This window comes from Apium graveolens, chromosome 4, assembly GCF_009905375.1.
Source record: "Apium graveolens cultivar Ventura chromosome 4, ASM990537v1, whole genome shotgun sequence".
NCBI classification, from domain to species: Eukaryota; Viridiplantae; Streptophyta; class Magnoliopsida; order Apiales; family Apiaceae; genus Apium; species Apium graveolens.
In genome coordinates, this window is record NC_133650.1 from 281,499,897 (window position 1) to 281,520,364 (window position 20,468).

A 20,468-nucleotide genomic window follows, 5' to 3' on the forward strand; every position below is an offset into this window, starting at 1 on the left:
CATGCGTGTTCAAGTTCCATTTGTTGTGCAATTCGAGGAAAGCAGGCAGGAGTATAAAACTATAAATGAAACATCTGAGATACAAAGAACAGGTTCAATCATTCATCACAACAATATTCAGAACAGCTTTGGCCGCCCACTAACCTAGTTTAGTTTCTAAATTTGTCTTTTCCAAGGTTTTGAAATAAAAAAAATGTATTTTCAATTACTCGTAGAAGCATTCGGTTACGTTAACGCAAAACTAACCGAAAAATCAAATTAATTTCAGTTTAGCTAACAATTATGAAACCTCAGTTCGGTATCATTTTAGTTACATTTGGGTTTTGATTAACCGAAATAAAACTATATAATTTAATTAATTAATTTTAATCTAAAATGGGGTCTGATTCCAGCAACTACATAATTATGTAAGATTTATGAACATGTAATTCAGAGTATAGAATATTTTTGGATTTTAACTTCTTATGATTTTGTTTCAAATTATAGAAATGACATCAAAGATAGCATTGTTTTGGACTTTTGGGAGTTGGGGGATCAAGAACACCCATTATCTGTGCTTGGATCCGCCCCTGCTCGTACTAAATGACTTTATTACATTGATGGCCTGAAAAATGAATAAAGATTGCAGCTTTGTTTTCTTTCTAAATCTTTATCTTCTTACAGATCATCGGTTTAAAACAGAATCTGGCAGGTTTGAAGTTTTCAAATTTGGTTGGCTGGACTAGAAAACTAAGTTACATCCCTTTTAGGATAGCTCAACTGTAGCATATAACTTGAACGATTGAAAATCATGCATTAATCCAGAAAACATAACATCTGCGGAGCTTAAATTATAATTTACTATACTCTAGTACATCGTATAACATACATCAAAAATATATTAACTAAGTACTGGAAACTGTAAAGGCCTAATGGATTTCTTACATAAAAATAGGGATTATTAAGAGAACATTTCAAGTTGAAAGGTTTACAAGAACAACAAGGAACTAACTAAAACATAGGCTGCTTTAATAATCCTGACTTCCTGTTTTATAGGACGAAGATTTGCTCCTTAGTTGCAGGCTCCGGAAATATTATTGTTATTGATGCAATTTTTGAACTCCTACACCCGGATGTTATCCATGATAGCCTCAATAAACTGTCCAAGAGAAGTATAAGACGAGCCGGCCTCTACGGTAGCTTCTCTGCATTTGTCTTTCATTTCCATCATCTTACTTCTTACTTCACTTTCTCCATCCATCACACATCTTATACCCCTCTCTATCACTTCCGCTTTCACAACTTCTGTTGATTCTAACTTGGTAAATTGGTCTTTTCTGTGGTCCATTTTAATCTCCGCTGCAATTCCTAGTTCCTTGACTAACTGGAAAGCATTGATCTGTTGTTCAGCATACAGAGGCCATGTAGCCATTGGAACGCCATGCCATATACTCTCTAAACTAGAGTTCCATCCACAATGGGATACGAATCCTCCCACAGATGGATGGGAAAGGATAGTCACCTGCGGCGCCCATCCAATCACCTTTCCTATTGCTGATGTCCGCTCCAAGAATCCCTCTGCCAACACCTCATTGTAATCCTCATAGTCTGTTGGTAAGTTCATTTTCTCCTTCTCTTGTGATGGACGACGTAGAGACCACAAGAAACGTTGTCCGCTGAGTTCCAATGCGTGTGCTATCTCAGTTACTTGCTCTGCATCAAAGCTTCCCCTACTCCCAAAGCACAGAAAAACTACAGAAAGAGGCGGTTGACGATCTAGCCAGCAAACAATGTCCTCTTCTGATTTTTTCTTATCCGGTGTCGCCCAACCAGTCGTAAAATTAATTATAGGGCCTACATGATAAATCAGAGGAGTGTTTTCATCGTCAGCAAGGGACTTGATAGCGTGGGCTTCCAGTTCCAACACGGTATTCACCAAGATACCTCTGGCCTCTCGTAACCTTCGGGCTGTAGCTACGATGAAGGCAGTCCCATCCTTAGTAAGCATCACTGACGGCAAGACCTTAACAGGAACCGGGTTGATGAAACCAGGAGCAGAGAGCTCAGCGTCTGAATCAGAAATTTCTTTGCTTTCATTGTCTTTGAGATTTTGAACGTACAACATGAGAGAAAGAAAAGCAGCACCAGAAGTGAAGAATACATAAGCTGGGACATTGAATTCATTTGCCACGTCTATCATTGAGTTGCAGAACATATCAACAATGAATCCACCAAGCTTACCCGACTCGGACTGTTTTAAAATTGTTGTAACTATATCTCTTACCAGTGCCCGCTGGCTCTCAATGAAGGCAGGGAAGAAAGATATCGGTGGTAAAGACATGAGCTCTTTCCGAGTAGCCTCGTCTAAATCAGGGATGTCTACAAAGGCTATGCGTTTAGGAGCCTCTTCCTTAAGGTTCTGAGCCAATGCTCCTGTGTTGGAGCCAAAAGGATGCTTCATTATCAAGATGGTGATGAAAATCCGACCATCTCGACTGGCAAGGAGCTTAGCAAACTCAACGGAAGATGCCAGATGACCAACTCCAGGAGAAGGGATGAAAATTAGCTCTGCTCTCATCTTTTTAAAATGAGTCTGAATAAGATGACCAAAATTATCTACAACTTTATATTGCAAAATCTTGAATCAATTTTGTTGTGATAGTGCTGTAGACGCAATGCCAATCTAGTGTAGACAAAGATGTATGTGGACATGATAAGAAAAGGGTAAGGCCAGATGTAGTAGCAAAAATGAATGTGTATTCTAAGATATTGTGCTAATATTTAGGAAACATGCATTTGTATTATTTGAACATATTATGCGGACTCTAATTTTTTTCAATTTTATCAACTTTTCTTAATAGCAATTTATACAGACAGAATATTCTGCCAATCTTCTTTTTCTGTTGCAGGCGACCCTCCTTTCACTTTCATGTTACCCACTGATCATAGATGATTACAGTGTCTTGACCTTTTTCACCATAATTTCAAGAAAAAAAAATTTGAAAACACGACAAATAGAAAATTTTGGTATTTTTCCACACTCTATAAGGCATTTCTTTATCGATTTTTTGTTTTTCTAAAGTTGCAGAATGCTTTTTATTTTTTCAGAAACGTGTCAAACTGCTGCGTTACTATATATTGATTGCACAGACAAATGCAATCTAGAACACTGTAGGTCGGGCTCGATGTATAGTGTTTATTCTGAATTTCTTATCATTTAATTATATTAGATATCTGGCAAAAAAAAATTATATTAGATAAAATGACTTGGACTTGTTCTCTCAAATAAGGCGTTAACGATCCTGGGTAGCTCAGGTAGTCAGGTGGTAAGGGCAAATGGAGATTGTGTGGATAGTAGCACAGTCTGCGGTTTGATTCCTCCCAACAGTATGTTGTATTCATAAATTCATGCATCAATTCAGGAATAACAAACTCGGATCATCTCTTATAGATTTCTATATGACTACATTGTATTGCATACATAAATTACATTACAGGAGTAACAAGGATCATGAAGAGTAGATATCAAGGATTCACCAAAACCAGAAAGAACAATCTAAAATATAGACCGCTAGAATAACCCTGAGGTAATAATTAATAGGAATTTGATTTGCATTTTGATTTAGAGATCTTGAGATATTATCATTGGTAAGAATGGAAGCTTCTTATCGGATGTTATCAATGATAGGCTCAATAAACTGTCCAAGGGAAGTATAAGATGTGCCGGCCTTCACAGTGGCTTCTCTGCATTTGTCTTTCATTTCTTTCATCCTACTTCTTATTTCAGTTTTTCCATCCATCACACATCTTATACCCCTTTCTATCACATGTGCTGTCAAAACTTCTGTTGGTTCATTAGTAAAATGGTCTTTTCTGTAGTCCATTTTTATCTCCACTGCAATTCTCAATTCCTTCACCAACTGGAAGGCATTGATCTGTTGCTCAGCGGACAGAGGCCAAGTAGCCATTGGAACGCCACACCATATACTCTCTAATGTAGAGTTCCATCCACAATGGGATACAAATCCTCCAACGGATGGATGGGAAAGGATAGTCACCTGCGGCGCCCATCCAATGACCTTTCCTATTCTTGATGTCCGCTCCAAGAATCCCTCTGGCAACACCTCATTGTAATCCTCATAGTCTGTTGGTGGCTTCATTTTTTCTTTCTCTTGAGATGGGCGTCGTAGAGACCACAAGAAACATTGTCCGCTGAGTTCCAATGCCTGTGCTATCTCTGTTACTTGCTCTCTATCGAAACTTCCCATACTGCCAAAGCACAGATACACTACAGAAAGAGGTGGTTGAGAGTCCAACCAAGAAACAATGTCCTCTTCTGACTTTTTCTTATCAGTTGTCACCCCACCAGTTGTAAAATTAATTATAGGGCCTACATGGTGAATCAGAGGGGTGTTTTCATCATCAGCAAGGGCCTTGATAGCATAGGCTTCCATTTCCCACACTGTGTTTACCAAGATAGCTTTGGCCTCTCGTAACCTTCGGGCTACACCTATAACGAAGGCAGACCCTTCCTTAGTAAGCATCACGGAAGGCAAAACCTTAACAGGTACTGGGTTGATGAAACCAGGAACGGAGAGGTCAGCATCTGAATCCTTGTAATCAGAAATTTCTTTGCTTTGTTTGTCTTTTAGATTTTGAATATAAAACTTAAGAGAAAGAAAAGCAGCACCAGAAGTGAAGAACACATAAGCTGGGGCATTGAATTCATTTGCAACGTCTATCATTGACGCGCAGAACATATCAATGACGAATCCACCAAGCTTACCAGACTCGGACCGTTTCAAAATTGTTGTAACTATATCTCTTACCAGTGGCCGCTGGCTCTCAATGAAGGAAGTGAAGAAAGACATCCGTGGTAAAGACATAAGCTCGATCCGAGTGGTCTCGTCTAAATCAGGGATGTCTACAAAGGCTATCCGTTCAGGAGCCTCTTTTTTAAGGTTCTGAACCAACGGTCCTGTGTTGAAGTCAAAAGGAAACTTCATTATCAAGATGCTGACTGAAATCCGCTCATCTCGACCAGCAAGGAGCTTCGCAAACTCAACGGCAGATGCCAAATGACCAACTCCAGGCGAAGGGATAAAAATTAGCTCTGCTCTCATCATTTTTACTACTAGAAATTGGTCGAGTAAGATGATCAAAAATAATCTTTAGAATGAGTTTCCTTGCAATAATGATATAACTCACCGCCAATCTAATCTAGACAAAGATTTATGTGGACATCATAAGAGAAGATAAGATGAATAATTGGCTACAGATAAATACGAAAAATGCATGTGTATTCGTCATAAGATATTGTGCGGACTCAAATTTTATTCAATTATTTGCACAATATTCTGACAAACTTATTGTTCTCTTATTATGCTACATTTCATCATTGATGACATAGGTTGTTAACCATCTGCGTCAGTTCATGAAAAAATGCTTAAAACATGTTAAGAAATATTATTATTGATGTAAGTGGAAGCTCCCAGGATGTTATCAATGATAGACTCAACATTAGCCTTTCTACATTTGTCTTTCAATTTTTTTCATTTTACTATTATTTCGCTTTCTTCATCCATCAGACATTTTATCACTTCTGTTGTTACAACTTCTGTTGTATTGCATACATACATTACATTACAGGAGTAGAAAGGATCATAAAGAGTAGATATCAAGTATTCTCCAAAACAAGAAAGAACTGCTAGAATAACCCAGAGGTAATAATTTGTAGGACTTTGATATGCATAGGTTTTAGATCTCCAGAAAAATTATCATTGGTATAAATGGAAGCTCCTTATCGGATGCTTTCAATTATAGCCTCAATAAACTGTCCAACGGAAGTATAAGATGAGCCGGCCTCTACAGTAGCTTCTCGGCATTTGTCTCTCATTTCTTTCATCTTACTTCTTATTTCACTTTCTCCATCCATCAGACATCTTATGCCCCTTTCTATCACATTCGCTTCCAAAACTTCTGTTGGTTCAATGTTAGTAAAATTGTCTTTTCTGAAGTCCATTTTAATCTCCGCTGCAATTCCCAATTCCTTCACCAACTGAAAGGCATTGATCTGTTGCTCAGCAGACAGAGGCCAGGTAGCCATTGGAACGCCATACCATATACTCTCTAAAGTAGAGTTCCATCCACAATGGGATACAAATCCTCCTACAGATACATGGGATAGGATAGTCACCTGTGGCGACCATCCAATGACCTTTCCTATTCCTGATGTCCGCTCCAAGAATCCCTCTGGCAACACCTCATTGTAATCCTCATAGTCTGTTGGTGGTTTCATTTTTTCCTTCTCTTGAGATGGGCGTCGTAGAGACCACAGGAAACGTTTTCCGCTGAGTTCCAATGCGTGTGCTATCTCTGTTACTTGCTCTGCATCAAAGCTTCCCGTACTGCCGAAGCACAGATACACTACAGAAAGAGGTGGTTGACAGTCCAACCAGCAAACAAGGTCCTCTTCTGACCTTTCCTTATCGGTTGTCGCCCCACCAGTTGTAAAATTAATTATAGGGCCTACATGGTAAATCAGAGGTGTGTTTTCCTCATCAGAAAGGGCCTTGATAGCATGGGCTTCCAGTTCCCGCACTGTGTTTACCAAGATAGCTTTGGCCTCTCGTAACCTTCGGGTTATACCTACTACGAAGGCAGACCCATCCTTAGTAAGCATCACCGAAGGCAAAACTTTAACAGGTACCGGGCTGATGAAACCAGGAACGGAGAGGTCAGGGTCTGAATACTTGAACTCAGAACTTTCCTTGTTTTCGCTGTCTTTAAGATTTTGAATGTAAAACTTGAGGGAAAGTAAAGCAGCACCAGAAGTGTAGAATACATATGCCGGGACTTTGAATTCATTCGCGACGTCCATCATTGAGGTACAGAACATATCAATAACAAATCCACCAAGCTTACCAGACTTGGACTGTTTCAAAATTGTTGTAACTATATTTCTTACCGGTGCCTGCTGGCTCTCAATAAAGGAAGTGAAGAAAGATATCATTGGTAGAGAAATGAGCTCTGTCAGCGTGCTCTCATCTAAATCAGGAATGTCCACAAAGGCTATGCGTTCATGAGCCTCTTTCTTAAGGTTCCGAGGCAGCGCTCCTGTGGTGGAGTCAAAAGGAAACTTCATTATTAAGATGCTGATTGAAATACGCTCATCACGACTAGCAAGGAGCTTCGCAAACTCAACTGCAGATACCAAATGACCAGCTCCAGGCGCAGGGATAAAAATTAGCTCTGCTCTCATCTTTTTTACAACTAGAAGTTGGTCGAGTAAGGTGATCAAAGATATAGAAAAAGGGATTGAATTAGCTTTGCCACAACCTTTAGATAATAATGCTATGAACTCGCTGCCAATCTAATCTACACAAAAATATATGTGGACATTATAAGAAAAGATAAGATCAATACATGGTTACAGATGGATACGAAAAATGCTTGTGTAGTTTTCTTCAATTATTTTATTATTATTTTTTATGTATTCCTGATGCATGTATATTTGCAGGTGACCCTCCTTGGCCTTGCTATCATGTTACCGTTCATCATTGATGGCAATAGGTTGTTACTTCAAAAGTTGCAGGATGCGTTTTACTTTGCGCTTATAGTAAAATACATTTATATATCAATTTTTTATCCGCTTTTTAAAGTTGTAGAAATGTGTCAAAAGTATTAGAATATCTTGATTGTACTAACAACATAAAACTGTAGACAGATTTCAAGATCAACTCCAACAAAAACATTATTATGCTTTTGAGCTTCCTGGATGGATTACTGAAACCAACTCAAACAACTGGATCCGGAGGATGGTTTAATAAATCGTATAACTTGAACAGTTGAAACTGAATCCATGCATCAATCCAAGAAAAACAGAAAACTCGGATTATTTACTATAGATTACAATGTATAACATACATTACATTTTAGAAGGGAATATAAAGAGAAGATATCAAGGCCTAAGATTCACTAAAACAATAAACAACTGGCTATGATGATCCTGAGGTAATAATTTACAGAATCTTGATTTGCAATATAGTTTAGAGCTGTAGAAATATTATTATTGATTTAAATTGGAAGCTCCTTATCGGATGTTATCAATGACAGCCTCAATAAACTGTCCCAGGGAAGTGTATGATGAGCCAGCCTCTGCAGTGGCTTCTCTGCATTTGTCTTTCATTTCTTTCATCTTACTTCTTAATTCACTTTCTCCATCCATCACAAATCTTATACCCCTCTCTATCACTTCCGCTTTCACAACTTCTGCTGATTCATTGTTAAGAAAATCGTCTTTTCTGTAGTCCATTTTAATCTCCACGGCAATTCCTGATTCCTTTACTAACTGGAATGCATTGATCTGTTGCTCCGCGTACATTGGCCACGTAGCTATTGGCACACCAAACCATATACTCTCTAATGTAGAGTTCCATCCACAATGTGACACAAATCCTCCAACTGCTGGATGGGAAAGTATAGTCATCTGTGGCGCCCATCCAATAACTTTCCCTATTTCTGAAGTCCGCTCCAAGAATCCTTCTGGCAACACCTCATTATAATCCTCATAATCTTTTAGCGGTTCCATTATTTCCTTATTTTGAGATGGGCGTCGTAGAGACCACAAGAAACGCTGTCCGCTGAGCTCCAAAGCACATGCTATCTCCTTTACTTGCTCTGTATCGAAGCTTCCCTTACTACCAAAGCATAAAAATACTACAGATGAACATGGTTGCCTGTCCAACCAGGGCACAATGTCCAAATCGGATTTTTTGTCATGGGATGTCGTCTCGACATATTTTAAATTAATTAGAGGGCCTACATGGTAAATAAGAGGCAAGTTTCTATCATCTTCAAGGAACTTAATAGCATGAGCTTCGAGTTCCAAAACTGTATTAACAAAAATAGCTTTGATCTTTCGCAACCTTGTAGCTATAGTTGTCATCATGGCGGATCCACCCTCGTCTAGCATCACGGGAGGCAAAACCTTAGCAGGAACTAGGTTAGAGAAACCCGGAACAGAGAGCTCAATATCCGAGTCCTTGTACTTTAAAATTTCCAGGTTTTTGTTGTCTTTGAGATCTTGAGCATAAAACATGAGGTTAAGAAAAGCAGCACCAGAAGTGAACAATACATAAGCTGGAACATTGAAGTCATTAGCCACATCTATCATGGGAGTGACAAACATGTCAAGGACAAATCCACCTAGCTTTAAAGTCTCGGACCGCTTCAAAATTGTCGTAACTATATCCGTCACCGGAGTCCGCTGATTTGAGACGAAGGCTTCATGGAAAGATGTGGGTGGCAGGGACATAAGCTCTGTCATAGTAGTCTCGTCCGGGGCTGGAATGTCTACAAAGTCAATGCGGTCATGATCATCTTTCTTAAGGTTCTGAGTGAAGGCTACAACGCCAGTGTCATAAGGCATCTTTTGTAAAAGGAATGTGATGGAGATTCGTTCATCGCGACAAACAAGCAGCTTTGCAAGTTCTACTGCAGCTACCAGATGGCCAACTTCAGGCGCTGGGATAAAGATTAACTCTGCTCTCAACATTTTCAGTATCGAAAAATTAGCGCAAGAAAAGGTTTACAAAAGGTACATTGACCTTTTGGAAGAGTGGACATCAGTGCAAGCTAGTATAGATCGATTAATAAACCAATTAATAATCAATTATAAGACTTGTCTGATTTCGTGTATTGTTTATTAAGAAGCAAAGTCCACTTTCTCATTTCTATTATACTGGAGGCCATTTTGAGGCATATCCTGTGATTACGGAAGCACATACGTTTGTTTGAGGTTACAAGTATTAGTATTCTATCCAACAACTGATATGATTTTTTCTTTTTTTACTTATTTAAAAGTGATACTCCCTCTGTCCCTCCGTCCCTCCCATTTATTTACACTTTCCTTTTTTTGATGTCCCTTCCAATTGTTTACATTTCAAAACTTTTCAAAAATAGTAAAGTTTTTATAATTTTTAAAATAATTACAACCACTACTTTTCTCCACTATATTCACTTTATACATATAATATTAATCGGTCACACTACTTTACTCACTATTTTAGCTTTCCTCCACTATTTTATCATTTTTCTTAAACTCCGTGCCCAACCCAAATGTAAACATTTGGGAGAGATGGAGGGAGTATGATTTTGCTATGAATATTATGTTGGTAGTGTCGAGGAACCCGGCCGGTCGCTCTAAAACCCCTTATATTCTAACACGATCAAACATGTGTCATCTAACTTATTCTGATATCATATCAAGAAATCAGTCTTCCCAAAATTTTAAAGTGTTAGAACTTAGAGGAAGGAGGATCTTGTATTCTAATGGATAGTTGTCATTTCCATATATAGTTGATGTGCCCACATACACTTGGGTATTAAGAATACGTTTGTAGAAGTGGCGGATTGTTGCATAATAAGCGGAAATAGAATGAGTCATTATTATATTATAACTCAATTTTCCGACTATCACATAAAAAATACTATTTCCATCCTAGGTTGTATAGGTTTATTATTTATACATATATTTGGAGATTTTTATAAAATATAGTTTTATAGTATTTTTTTAAAAAATTTTGTTTTAAAATAAAAGTTTAAACATAAAACTTTTATTTAAACTTTTATTCAGAAAAAAAAAACATTATGAAATTATAAATGAGACAGAGGAGTACTTAATAGGATGAATGCCATCATATATGTTTTGTAATTTTTGATTCCTCCAAATCATAATCCATCAAACATGAATAACAAGATTATATTAAAATATGTTAGCGGGAAGGATTAGAAACGGAAATTTTGATTATTTATATTTTTAAAATTTAGATTTAATGATTCTCATTTTCTACTTGAAAGATCTAGTTTGTGATTTAAAAAATATAGTAACTATGATAATTATACGCATAACTCCTAACATCTGCTATGCCTTTTCACCTATATAAACCTTTAATAACCTGTACAAATGAGGTTTGATTTATATTAAGTTTCTAAAATAATAAAATTATTAAATCTTTAATTACATTTTTTATGTAATTCTACTTTGTTAATTGATATCCTTCAAATTTTAACGATCAGGCAAACTAATATCTTGTGAGCAAAATAATTATTTGAACTTACAGAGAACATAAAAATATGATAGACTTTTGTTTGTCCTGATATTCGGTACATATCTTAAATAGCATATTGATCAATTTAATTATATATTTTCTACCAAAACTCCTGAAATTCTCATTATTTTAAATTTGTAAACTACAATACAATATAAACCATCATAGCAAATAAATATAATTTATAATGTTAAGATAATTTTAATTTTTTATAAGAATTTTATAAATTTTTTTGTACATAGTGTTAAGCATTTTTTTCTTTTTGTATGGTTAGATTTGCAATAAGTAGTTAAAAACACTTATGTAGATAAATTTCATATCTTGCAAATAGATATAAGAAAAAAAATATAATGGCCTACTTATAAGTGACTTATCTGATTTAAGCCCTTAATTATTTATCGAGAACTGTTTGTCAAATTATAAGTTGAATTTATAACTTATAAGCTGATAAGTTGAACGTTAGTAACACGTATTTTTTCTCAACTTATTTTGCTTTTTTGCATTTTTTTTAACTTTAGTTTTAAAATATATATTTTAAATGTTTTTTTTGACAAATGCAAAAAAAAATTATTAACTTGAATATAATACAGTCAACTGTCGATACAACCAGATGGTAAAATAAATAACATACTAAAAATAATTAGATGATTTGTTTTCTGATCGTTTAACACATTAAATTTTAAAATTCTTAAAATTAAAAACGAAATCAAAGACATCCCAAGCGATCCAAATTCTACCAACATCTCTGAAAATAACAACATTGTAATTGACCATATCACATAACAACCATTGTTAGATGCCGGATACCAGCTATAGACATGCCGAAAGTGTAAACCCGTGAAAGATGAACAATCTTTGGCTGTGAAAGGTGAGCTCTTGCAATAATCACCACTGCTCTAGATTCGATGTAGGCTTTACATATCACCAAGAATATTAATAAACTCGTTCTCAACCAATTCAACACCAAATAAACTCAACCAACCATAATTAAACAAAAACATAACAAAACACTTCAAAAGTAGAGACAAAACACACACTCCAAAAGGAGAGACACACAGACATAAAAAAATGAGTTTTATTGGAGGAAATTAACAAGAACAAAAGAGAATGAAGGGGTTGGGGTTTTTCACCAGAGAAAACTAGTGGAATCCCCTCGATTTACTTGAAGATGAACAAGAAGAGGGGAGGAGAGGAAGGAGACGACTAGATTTTTTTATTTATCGTAATCTTAATTGTGAATATTATTTACAATTGATAGGTTTAAAATCAAAAGAAATGTACTAGTATTTTTTATGGTCGTCACATGCAGTAAAGGGAAAGGTCCTTGCTTCTGCCTTAATTAACATCTTAGAGCATCTCCAAGGGCACTCACCCCTTATGTATAATTGACGTGGCTATGTATATATACAAAATTAGGTCACTCCAACGCTGCTCCCCCCTTCTCTAAATTTTTACAATTATGTATATGGCTTCCCCAAATTCACTAGTCAAACTCATTCTCTATAATCTCTCCACATAGACTCCCGCCCTCTGATATTTCCCAATTCCCGGCAAAACTTATGTCCCTTCTTGAAGACCTGTATCTTTTTACCAATTCACATAAGTTCTTCTTTGGTTTAGAAAACCAACACCCAAGGTATGTCTACTACAAATTAATTCAATGTTTGTGCATAAAAAGGGGAAAATAGGGCTATCCCTTGTTTTGATTTTCCTTTTTTATTCCTGCAATTGGATATGTAATTGTTGAATTCTTGTTTTAATCTTACTTGTTGAACATTAAGTTTTGATTTGTTTGTTGGTTGTAAGTAGTACCATTTTGTATGTCCAGAAGTTGTAATTGTACTTGGTAACATAAAACGAATGATGTGTCATAATGCTACCTGCAAGGATGGTGTAGTGTTTGATTTGTATAAAAGGTTACTTCCCCTATGTTTGCTTGTTGCCTTTCTTAAACACTTTGATTTTGTTGTAGAAAATGGAATCATTTTTCACTCAATTGCTAAATGATGGTGTCTATAATGATAATGAAGAAATGAGTTCGCAAGCACCTCCATTATCACAAACACAAGAGTTGACAAGCAAATCAAAAAAGGGTAGATCGAAAAATTTCACAATCGAAGAAGATCTGCTACTTATATCCGCTTAGAAAAATATAAGTTTGGACCCAATTCAAGGCAACAATCAAACACAACAAACATATTAGTCTAAAATTGCAAGCTACTACAACGAATACAAAACGTTCCCCACCGAACGAACTTCAAGCTCCTTATATAATCGGTGGTCCTCGATACAACTTTGTGTGAGTAAGTTTCAAAGCTTTTATAATCAAATAGACGACCAAAATCAAAGTGGTATGACTAGAGAAGACAAGGTACATGTATTTATTTAATTGAGAAACTCTCATATGCAGTCCATGTTCATTAGCTTTTTTGAACCAGAATTCCGCAGTTTTTAGTTGCAGTTTTCAGCAGAATTATGTGATTTTCTGCAATTTTTGAGCAGCAGTTTTCTGCAAATTTTTGCAGATTTTTCGCATTAGTTTTTTACAGTTTCCCAACTACAATTTTTGCAAAATCTGGAGATTTATTGCAGCAATTTTTTACCTTCCTGGAGATTTATTGCAGCAGTTTTTATATGCATTGTTCACATATTCTGATTGTAACATCTTTCTCTTGTTGATTCAGGTTCGTGAAACATGTGAAATGTATCAAAAAATTCAAAACCATGATTTTCCTTATATGCATTGTTGGACGGAATTGTGCCATTCGCCAAAATTTTCATCCAATATGTCCAAGTCAAAAAAAACAAGAAATCTCCAAATGATAAGTCGCCTACCACACCATCCACCGAAAGTCTAGTGAGTGCTAGTGTTGATACCGAAAGTGAAGAAATGATGGAAAGGCCTATTGGAAGAAAGGCAACAAAGAAACTAAAAAATTTGAACTTCGAAGCTAAAGAAGATCAATTCAAAGTCATACTCAATGAAATGAAAGAAAATTTAACGATCATCGCACAACAAAGACTGGAGGCATTTGACAAGGTAGTCAAAATAGAGGAGGAAAGACATGAATGGAAGAGAGGAAAAGAAGAGCGAGAGAGACAATTGTACGAGGCCTCTAACATGGAAAAAGACACAAGTATCATGGAACCTCATCTTGCTAGTTACTACAATTCTCTCGAAGCAAGTATCTTGAAAAAATGGCTTAGTTTGATTGTTATGTTAAGATCGTGTAGCCTATATATTGGCATGACCTACATATTCTAATTTTGTTGAATTTGTTGACAATTAATGAAAGAAATGTTCTATCTTTAAAAGGAAAATACAACACGGATGCAATATTTAAAATATATATTGAAAGAAAAATATAATAAGAATAGGACATTATTATATATCACCTCCATGAATTTTCCAAAGATGCTCGATAAGATCATTCTATAACTGGATATGAGCTTGCTTATCTCGAATTTGTCGATGTATCTCAATAAATTCTTTGATGTCTCTTCTACGGCCAATATTCATAAAAATGATTGGTGTGTCGGTATCCATGTCATAATTATAATCTGTTATATGCAATTCCCTTTCGTCTTTAACCATCATATTGTGCAAAATTATACAAGACATCATTATATATTTCATTGTGTCGATTTCCCAAAAATGTGAAGGTCCACGTATTATTGTAAATCGAGATTGCAACACTCCAAATGTTCGCTCAACATCTTTCCTAACAGCTTCTTGTGCAGCGGCAAAATAATTTCTTCTGTTACCTTGAGGATCTGAAATAGTTTTAACAGATGTTGGCCAAGAATGATATATACCATCGGCGAGATAGTATCCCATCTTATATTCATGCCCGTTGATACTAAAATTAACTTCAGGTCCACGACCTTCTGCTAATTCACTAAAAACATTAGATCGATCTAACACATAAATATCATTTAAAGATCCAGGTAATCCAAAAAAAGAATGCCAAATTCATAGATCATATGAAGCTATTGCTTCAGAATAATCGTAGGTTCACGAACATGACCTGTATAAGTTCATTGCCATGCGGTTTAACAATTTTTCCACTTCCAATGCATACAATCAATAATTCCTAACATATCTGGAAAGCCGCGTTGTTCTGCCACTGCCAACAATCTCGTTGTATCTTCCATATTTAGACGTCTCAAATATTTATCACCAAATACTTCAACTACTGCCTTTACAAATCTTTTAAGACTCTCGATAGCTGTACTTTCCCCAATCCTAATATATTCATCAACCGAATCTGCAGCGTTCCATAAGCAAGCATTCGAAATGCAGCTGTTATTTTCTGGAGGGATGATGAAAGGCATATGTCATAGCCTATTTGTTAATTCGAGGATTTAACTCAACTCAAATAAGGATGTAACAAGTAAATAGTGGTTCTATCGTCAGAGAGATCTCTCAAAGTAACATATGTCAAAGGATTAAGTAACATTGTTCGTCTATAGACTTGAGGACTTAATTCACTGGAAGAAGCTCAAGAAATTGATCAAGCCTCAGTGATATAAATCAAGATTGTGGATTTAATCAAGTGACAGAGATCTAGTCAGGGTATCAATTAATTACAAGGATTTAGTCTGAAGAAAATCAAGTGTATCAAAGTTAAGGCATGAAGAAACGTCACGGAAGTTAGTCACTCATGAACCAGACAGTACATCGAGTGTCAACATTGAAGTGGTGGAATTGATTCATAATTGACAGTGATTTTCAGAAGATTTTCAGAAGAATGGTTGCTGTTCAAGATTAGTATTAATTCTCTATTAATTAATTAAGTCATATAATTTAATTAAAAGAATAAATTAAATCTTCAAAGATTAATTTATTGATTAATTGAATTAATTGATTAATTAATTCAGAATTATTATTTGATTAAAATATGTTTTAATCCAGCAAGACTATCTTTTGTATTAGCAAGACAATCGGTATGACAATCAATAGTCATACCGAAAATCATGCTAGTTCATTTAGATTGTCTTGCCGAAAGTTCTATCAGTTCAATGGATAGTCCTACCGAAAGTCCTACCAGTTAAAAGGATTGTCATGCTAAGCTAAAAGGATTGTCTTGCCAGTTAAATCAAGGATTGATTTAATATAAAAGAATTGAAGCTGATTTTCAACAGAAGCAGTGCATTGAATATCAAACACAGAAGAACACAGAACAGAGAAAAACAGGAGAGAACTTATTGCAAATTCACAGATCATTTATTTCTAGTATTTATTGTTAAATCTAATCCACTAGAAATCCTTTTCTTGTTCTTGTGTAACTATCTAGCGGATCAAAATCCCTAGAACTTAATCTCAAATTGCATTTAACATTTGACCCTTTTTATTACAAAAATAGAAAAAGTTCATGTCGAATTTATTCTAGATTTGGAATAATTTATTTGAGATTAATCCCTTGTAAACGATACCGTTGTTGTAACACCTTTCAAGTTTAATAATAGTTTTATTTAACTTGAATTTTGTTTCACTTTTTTTATTCCGTATTTTATTCGATTAAACGGTATTGTTTGTATTCAACCCCCCTTCTACAAACATATTGAGACCTAACAATTGGTATCAGAGCCTTCTGATTAACGAACAAATCAAGATCCTAGACTTTTGTGATTCTTTCACTCCTTGAATTTTTATTTACTCAAAAAAATCATAATGTCTACACAAAAAGTTGGAACCGTTAAAATTCCACTATTCGATAAAGAAAATTATGTTATGTGGAAGAAGAAGATGCTATTGTTTTTACAAGTTGCAAATCCCAAATATCTGGAAGTGTTAAAGAAGGGTCCAAAAATTCCGATGGTTATTGAACCGGAGGTAATAGAAGATGATGTGGTGATTACCAAAGCTAGAACTTATGTAAAAGATCCTGAGGATTTTTCTCCTGCTGAAAAAGAAGAAGCCTCCCTGGATGCTAGCCTTCAATTAATTTTAATATATTCCCTTGATCCCTTGATGAATAGACATGTGATGAACCGTAAAGATTCCAAACACATCTGGGAAACTATTGAGGTGATTAATGAAGGCACAGAGGAAGTTAAGGAGAACAAGTTAGAAATCCTTACCTCTGAGTATGAATACTTTAAATCCAATCCAGGAGAAGGAATCACTGAAGTGTTTGAGAGGTACAATGCATTGATCAACAAACTGAACATTGATGGCAAAAACTATTCAATCAGGGAGGTCAACAAAAAGTTCCTTTTAACACTGTCAACTCATCTCGAACATAGAATCACTGTCATAAGAGAAGCAAGAGATCTGAGTGAGATTTCTTTGGAAAGGCTCTATGGTGTGTTAAAGACTTATGAGTTGGAGCAGATTTAGCAGAAGGAAGTCTACGGGAAAGGAAGAGTGGTCAGCACGTCTACTGCTCTAGTAGTTGAAGAACAACAACAACAACCACAACAACAACAACAATCTCAACAGTCAGAAAGAATGGTACAGTCTTCCGAGGCTGAAGAAAATGTGATAGTAGCAGAATTTGATCCTCCTACTACAAATCAATCAGGAGATGATTTTTATTCCTTGGAAGAACTGGAGCAATTGGAAGATGAGTCAGTGGCCCTGATTGTCAAGAGATTCTCCAATGTCAGATTCAAGAGGAATCCCAAGTTCAAGTACAAGTCCAACTACAACAGATTCCAGAAAGGTGGATCTTCATCCTCTAACACCAGCAGTGGTGGGTACAAAACAGGGATGGTTGATCGAAGCACCATTCGATGCTTCAACTGCAATGAGTTGGGACACTTTGCCACAGAATGCAGGAAGCCAAAACAATTTAGAAAGAACTCTTATGATTCTAATCGGAAGGGTAAATCTGAAAGGGCTTACCTGGCAAAGGGAAGAAGCTGGGATGATACTGACAGTGAAGATGAAGAAGTTGGGAATCTTGCTCTCATGGCTAGTGATGCAAACACCTCATCGTCAAGAAAAGAGGTAAAATTTACTGATGCTGAATTAGTTTATCATCTAGGAGGTTCCTTAGATTGTGCTCGTCGTGATAATGAAATGTTAAATCAACAAATCAAAGACCTTGAGAAAGAGGTCAATGAATTAAGACTTGTGCACATTAATCAAGATAAATTAAAAGAACAAGTATCTTTTCTAGAGAATAGAGTTGACTGTTATAGACAACTCGAAACTATTCTCAAAGACAAGATCACCGGTCTTGAGACTAAGGTCAAAGCTTACTTTAATTCTTCCTCTAAGGCTAAAGAGTTCTATAATAAGCAAGCTATTAATCAAACATCTGGAGTAGGTTATGATTATAATGTTGCTATTGGAGAATTAGGCATAAACTCCCCTCCTCATGTTTGTGCTAAAGGTAGGGAAGTACCACATGTGCTTAAGGGTGTTGATGAACCCCTCTATAAAAAATCAATTGCTGAACCATTTGATGAGACCTCATTTATTATTCAAGAAGAAATCTGTGCTGAAGATCTTGCTAATGAGAAAGTTGTTTCCAAGTCAAGTGTGTCAAAGGTTCCAGTCAAAGTTGTGAAAGCAACTGAGACTAACTCAGACACACATGAGTTGGATAACAAAAATGCCATGTTTACCATGCATAAGTTACATGTTGTTAATCCCTCTCATAAAGCATGTGGTGTTCCTGATTGTATGTCTTGTGCTTTTAATTTGATGTATGCTTATTTTAATGGTAAGCATGTTTCTAATGATAAGACTACTCCTCGTCAGCATGTGAATAATAGGAAGCATGATAGGTCTAAGACTGCTAGTCCTCCTAAAGCTAGAAAGGAGACATTTGTGCCTAAGCCTAAATAGAAATTTGTCAAGGCTGTTTACAAGGTCAAATATCCAGTCATTGAGAAAGTTCAGAACATTAAAGTTAAGAATGTTGTTTTGCCTGATAAAGGCCAATTTTACAAGTATGCCGGACCCAACCAAGCTTGGGTTCTGAAGAAGGTCTAATCCATTTGTATTGCAGGGCATTAAACAGGTACAACCGGTAGTGTGCATTCTTGACAGCGGATCGTCAAGATATATGACCGGAGATAGAGCCCTGCTATCAAATGTGGTTGAGAAAGCTGGCCCAGTGGTTACCTTTGGAGATAACAGCAAAGGTTTAACTGAGGGATATGGATGTTTGCTAGCTGGAAATGTTATCATTGAAAATGTGTATGTTGTGCAAGGACTTGAACACAATCTGCTTAGCATTAGTCAGTTCTGTGACAACGGCTACAATGTTTTATTCGACAAGCTGAAGTGTCAGATTTTGCACAAGAAAAATGAAAACCCTCCTTGATGGGAATCTGGAAAGGAAATCTGTTCGTAGCTGACATGAACTCTGGAAGCAATCCTGAAGTCAATTGTTTCCATTCAAAGGCATCGTCATATGAGAGTTGGCTATGGCACAAGAGACTTTCCCATCTCAATTTCAAAACAATGAATTCTCTTGTCAAAAGAGAATTGATCAGAGGTCTGCCTCAGCTGGAATTCTCCCCAGAAGGACTGTGTGAGGCTTGCCAGAAAGGAAAGTCAAAGAAAGCAAGTCACAGAGGCACTAACACATCCTCCATAACTGGTGTTCTGCAATTATTGCACATGGATTTATTTGGACCAGTTAATGTTCTTTCGATGTCAAAGACGTGTTTCTGTCTTGTGATAGTTGATGACTATTCCAAGTATACGTGGGTTTTATTCCTTCACTCTAAGGATGAAGCACCACAAGTTGTGATTGATCATATCAAGTTGATCGAGTTAGATTCTAATGTCCCTGTTAGAGCAATAAGGTCAGATAATGGAACAGAATTCAAGAATTCACTTCTCAATGGATTCTGTATAGACAAAGGGATTACCAGACAATTTTCAGCTCCTAGAACCCCTCAGCAAAATGGAGTGGTAGAAAGGAAGAATCGTACATTGATTGAAGCTGCAAGAATGATGTTAAGTGAATCAGGTCTTCCAATGTACTTTTGGGCTGAAGCTGTCAATACTGCATGTTATACTTAGAATCGAACTCTAATCAACAAAGACTTCATGAAAACTCCTTATGAGATTATGAATGAACAGAAACCTTCTATCAAATACTTTCATGTATTTGGTGCCAGATGCTTCGTGCTCAAGGATGGAGATGATCGTCGTGGTAAATTCGAGGCAAAGGCATATGAGGGTATTTTTGTTGGACATGGAAGAAGATCATACAGGGTGTATATCATTGATCAACACAAAATAACTGAAAGTGTAAATGTTACATTTGATGACACTAAACTCCCTAGTATCCAAACTGAAGAATCTTCTGAGAAACTGAAGTTTGATGATATGTCAGATTCAGAATCAGAACATGATCAAGAACCTGAGGTTGTTGCTGGTGAAGAACCTGTTAATCATGATGATACTAA

The 20,468-nt window shown here is 36.1% G+C and overlaps 5 protein-coding genes across 5 annotated transcripts; all 5 read right to left on the reverse strand.

The window, feature by feature from the left end:
- Positions 1-817: 817 nt before the first annotated feature.
- LOC141721080 (anthocyanidin 3-O-glucosyltransferase 2-like) lies at positions 818-2,713 on the reverse strand. The gene has a single exon (XM_074523822.1). The coding sequence runs from the start codon at positions 2,555-2,557 to the stop codon at positions 1,103-1,105; it is 1,455 nt and encodes a 484-aa protein (XP_074379923.1). The 5' UTR covers positions 2,558-2,713; the 3' UTR covers positions 818-1,102.
- Positions 2,714-3,402: 689 nt separating this feature from the next.
- Positions 3,403-5,298, reverse strand: LOC141721082 (anthocyanidin 3-O-glucosyltransferase 6-like). Its single transcript, XM_074523824.1, has one exon. It carries the CDS (start codon positions 5,103-5,105, stop codon positions 3,645-3,647), a length of 1,461 nt encoding a protein of 486 aa, XP_074379925.1. The 5' UTR covers positions 5,106-5,298; the 3' UTR covers positions 3,403-3,644.
- Positions 5,299-5,663: 365 nt separating this feature from the next.
- On the reverse strand, positions 5,664-7,414 carry LOC141721083 (anthocyanidin 3-O-glucosyltransferase 2-like). The gene has a single exon (XM_074523825.1). It carries the CDS (start codon positions 7,238-7,240, stop codon positions 5,780-5,782), a length of 1,461 nt encoding a protein of 486 aa, XP_074379926.1. The 5' UTR covers positions 7,241-7,414; the 3' UTR covers positions 5,664-5,779.
- A 444-nt stretch (positions 7,415-7,858) lies between these two features.
- LOC141721081 (anthocyanidin 3-O-glucosyltransferase 2-like) lies at positions 7,859-9,687 on the reverse strand. The gene has a single exon (XM_074523823.1). The coding sequence runs from the start codon at positions 9,533-9,535 to the stop codon at positions 8,072-8,074; it is 1,464 nt and encodes a 487-aa protein (XP_074379924.1). The 5' UTR covers positions 9,536-9,687; the 3' UTR covers positions 7,859-8,071.
- A 4,836-nt stretch (positions 9,688-14,523) lies between these two features.
- Positions 14,524-15,425, reverse strand: LOC141719722 (uncharacterized). Its single transcript, XM_074522095.1, has 2 exons — positions 15,173-15,425; positions 14,524-15,008 (listed from the first exon to the last, which is right to left on the reverse strand). The coding sequence occupies exons 1-2, from the start codon at positions 15,423-15,425 to the stop codon at positions 14,524-14,526; spliced, it is 738 nt and encodes a 245-aa protein (XP_074378196.1).
- Between the last annotated feature and the right edge of the window lie 5,043 nt (positions 15,426-20,468).

Excerpts from the sequence above, each read along its gene's own strand:
- LOC141721080 (XM_074523822.1), bottom strand. The coding sequence starts at position 2,557 with ATGAGAGCAGAGCTAATTTTCATCCCTTCTCCTGGAGTTGGTCATCTG.
- LOC141721082 (XM_074523824.1), bottom strand. The coding sequence starts at position 5,105 with ATGATGAGAGCAGAGCTAATTTTTATCCCTTCGCCTGGAGTTGGTCAT.
- LOC141721083 (XM_074523825.1), bottom strand. The coding sequence starts at position 7,240 with ATGAGAGCAGAGCTAATTTTTATCCCTGCGCCTGGAGCTGGTCATTTG.
- LOC141721081 (XM_074523823.1), bottom strand. The coding sequence starts at position 9,535 with ATGTTGAGAGCAGAGTTAATCTTTATCCCAGCGCCTGAAGTTGGCCAT.
- LOC141719722 (XM_074522095.1), bottom strand. The coding sequence starts at position 15,425 with ATGCCTTTCATCATCCCTCCAGAAAATAACAGCTGCATTTCGAATGCT. Across the intron at positions 15,009-15,172 it reads TATGTTAGGAATTATTGATT|ATCGATCTAATGTTTTTAGT; the intron begins GTATGCATTGGA and ends TTTATGTGTTAG.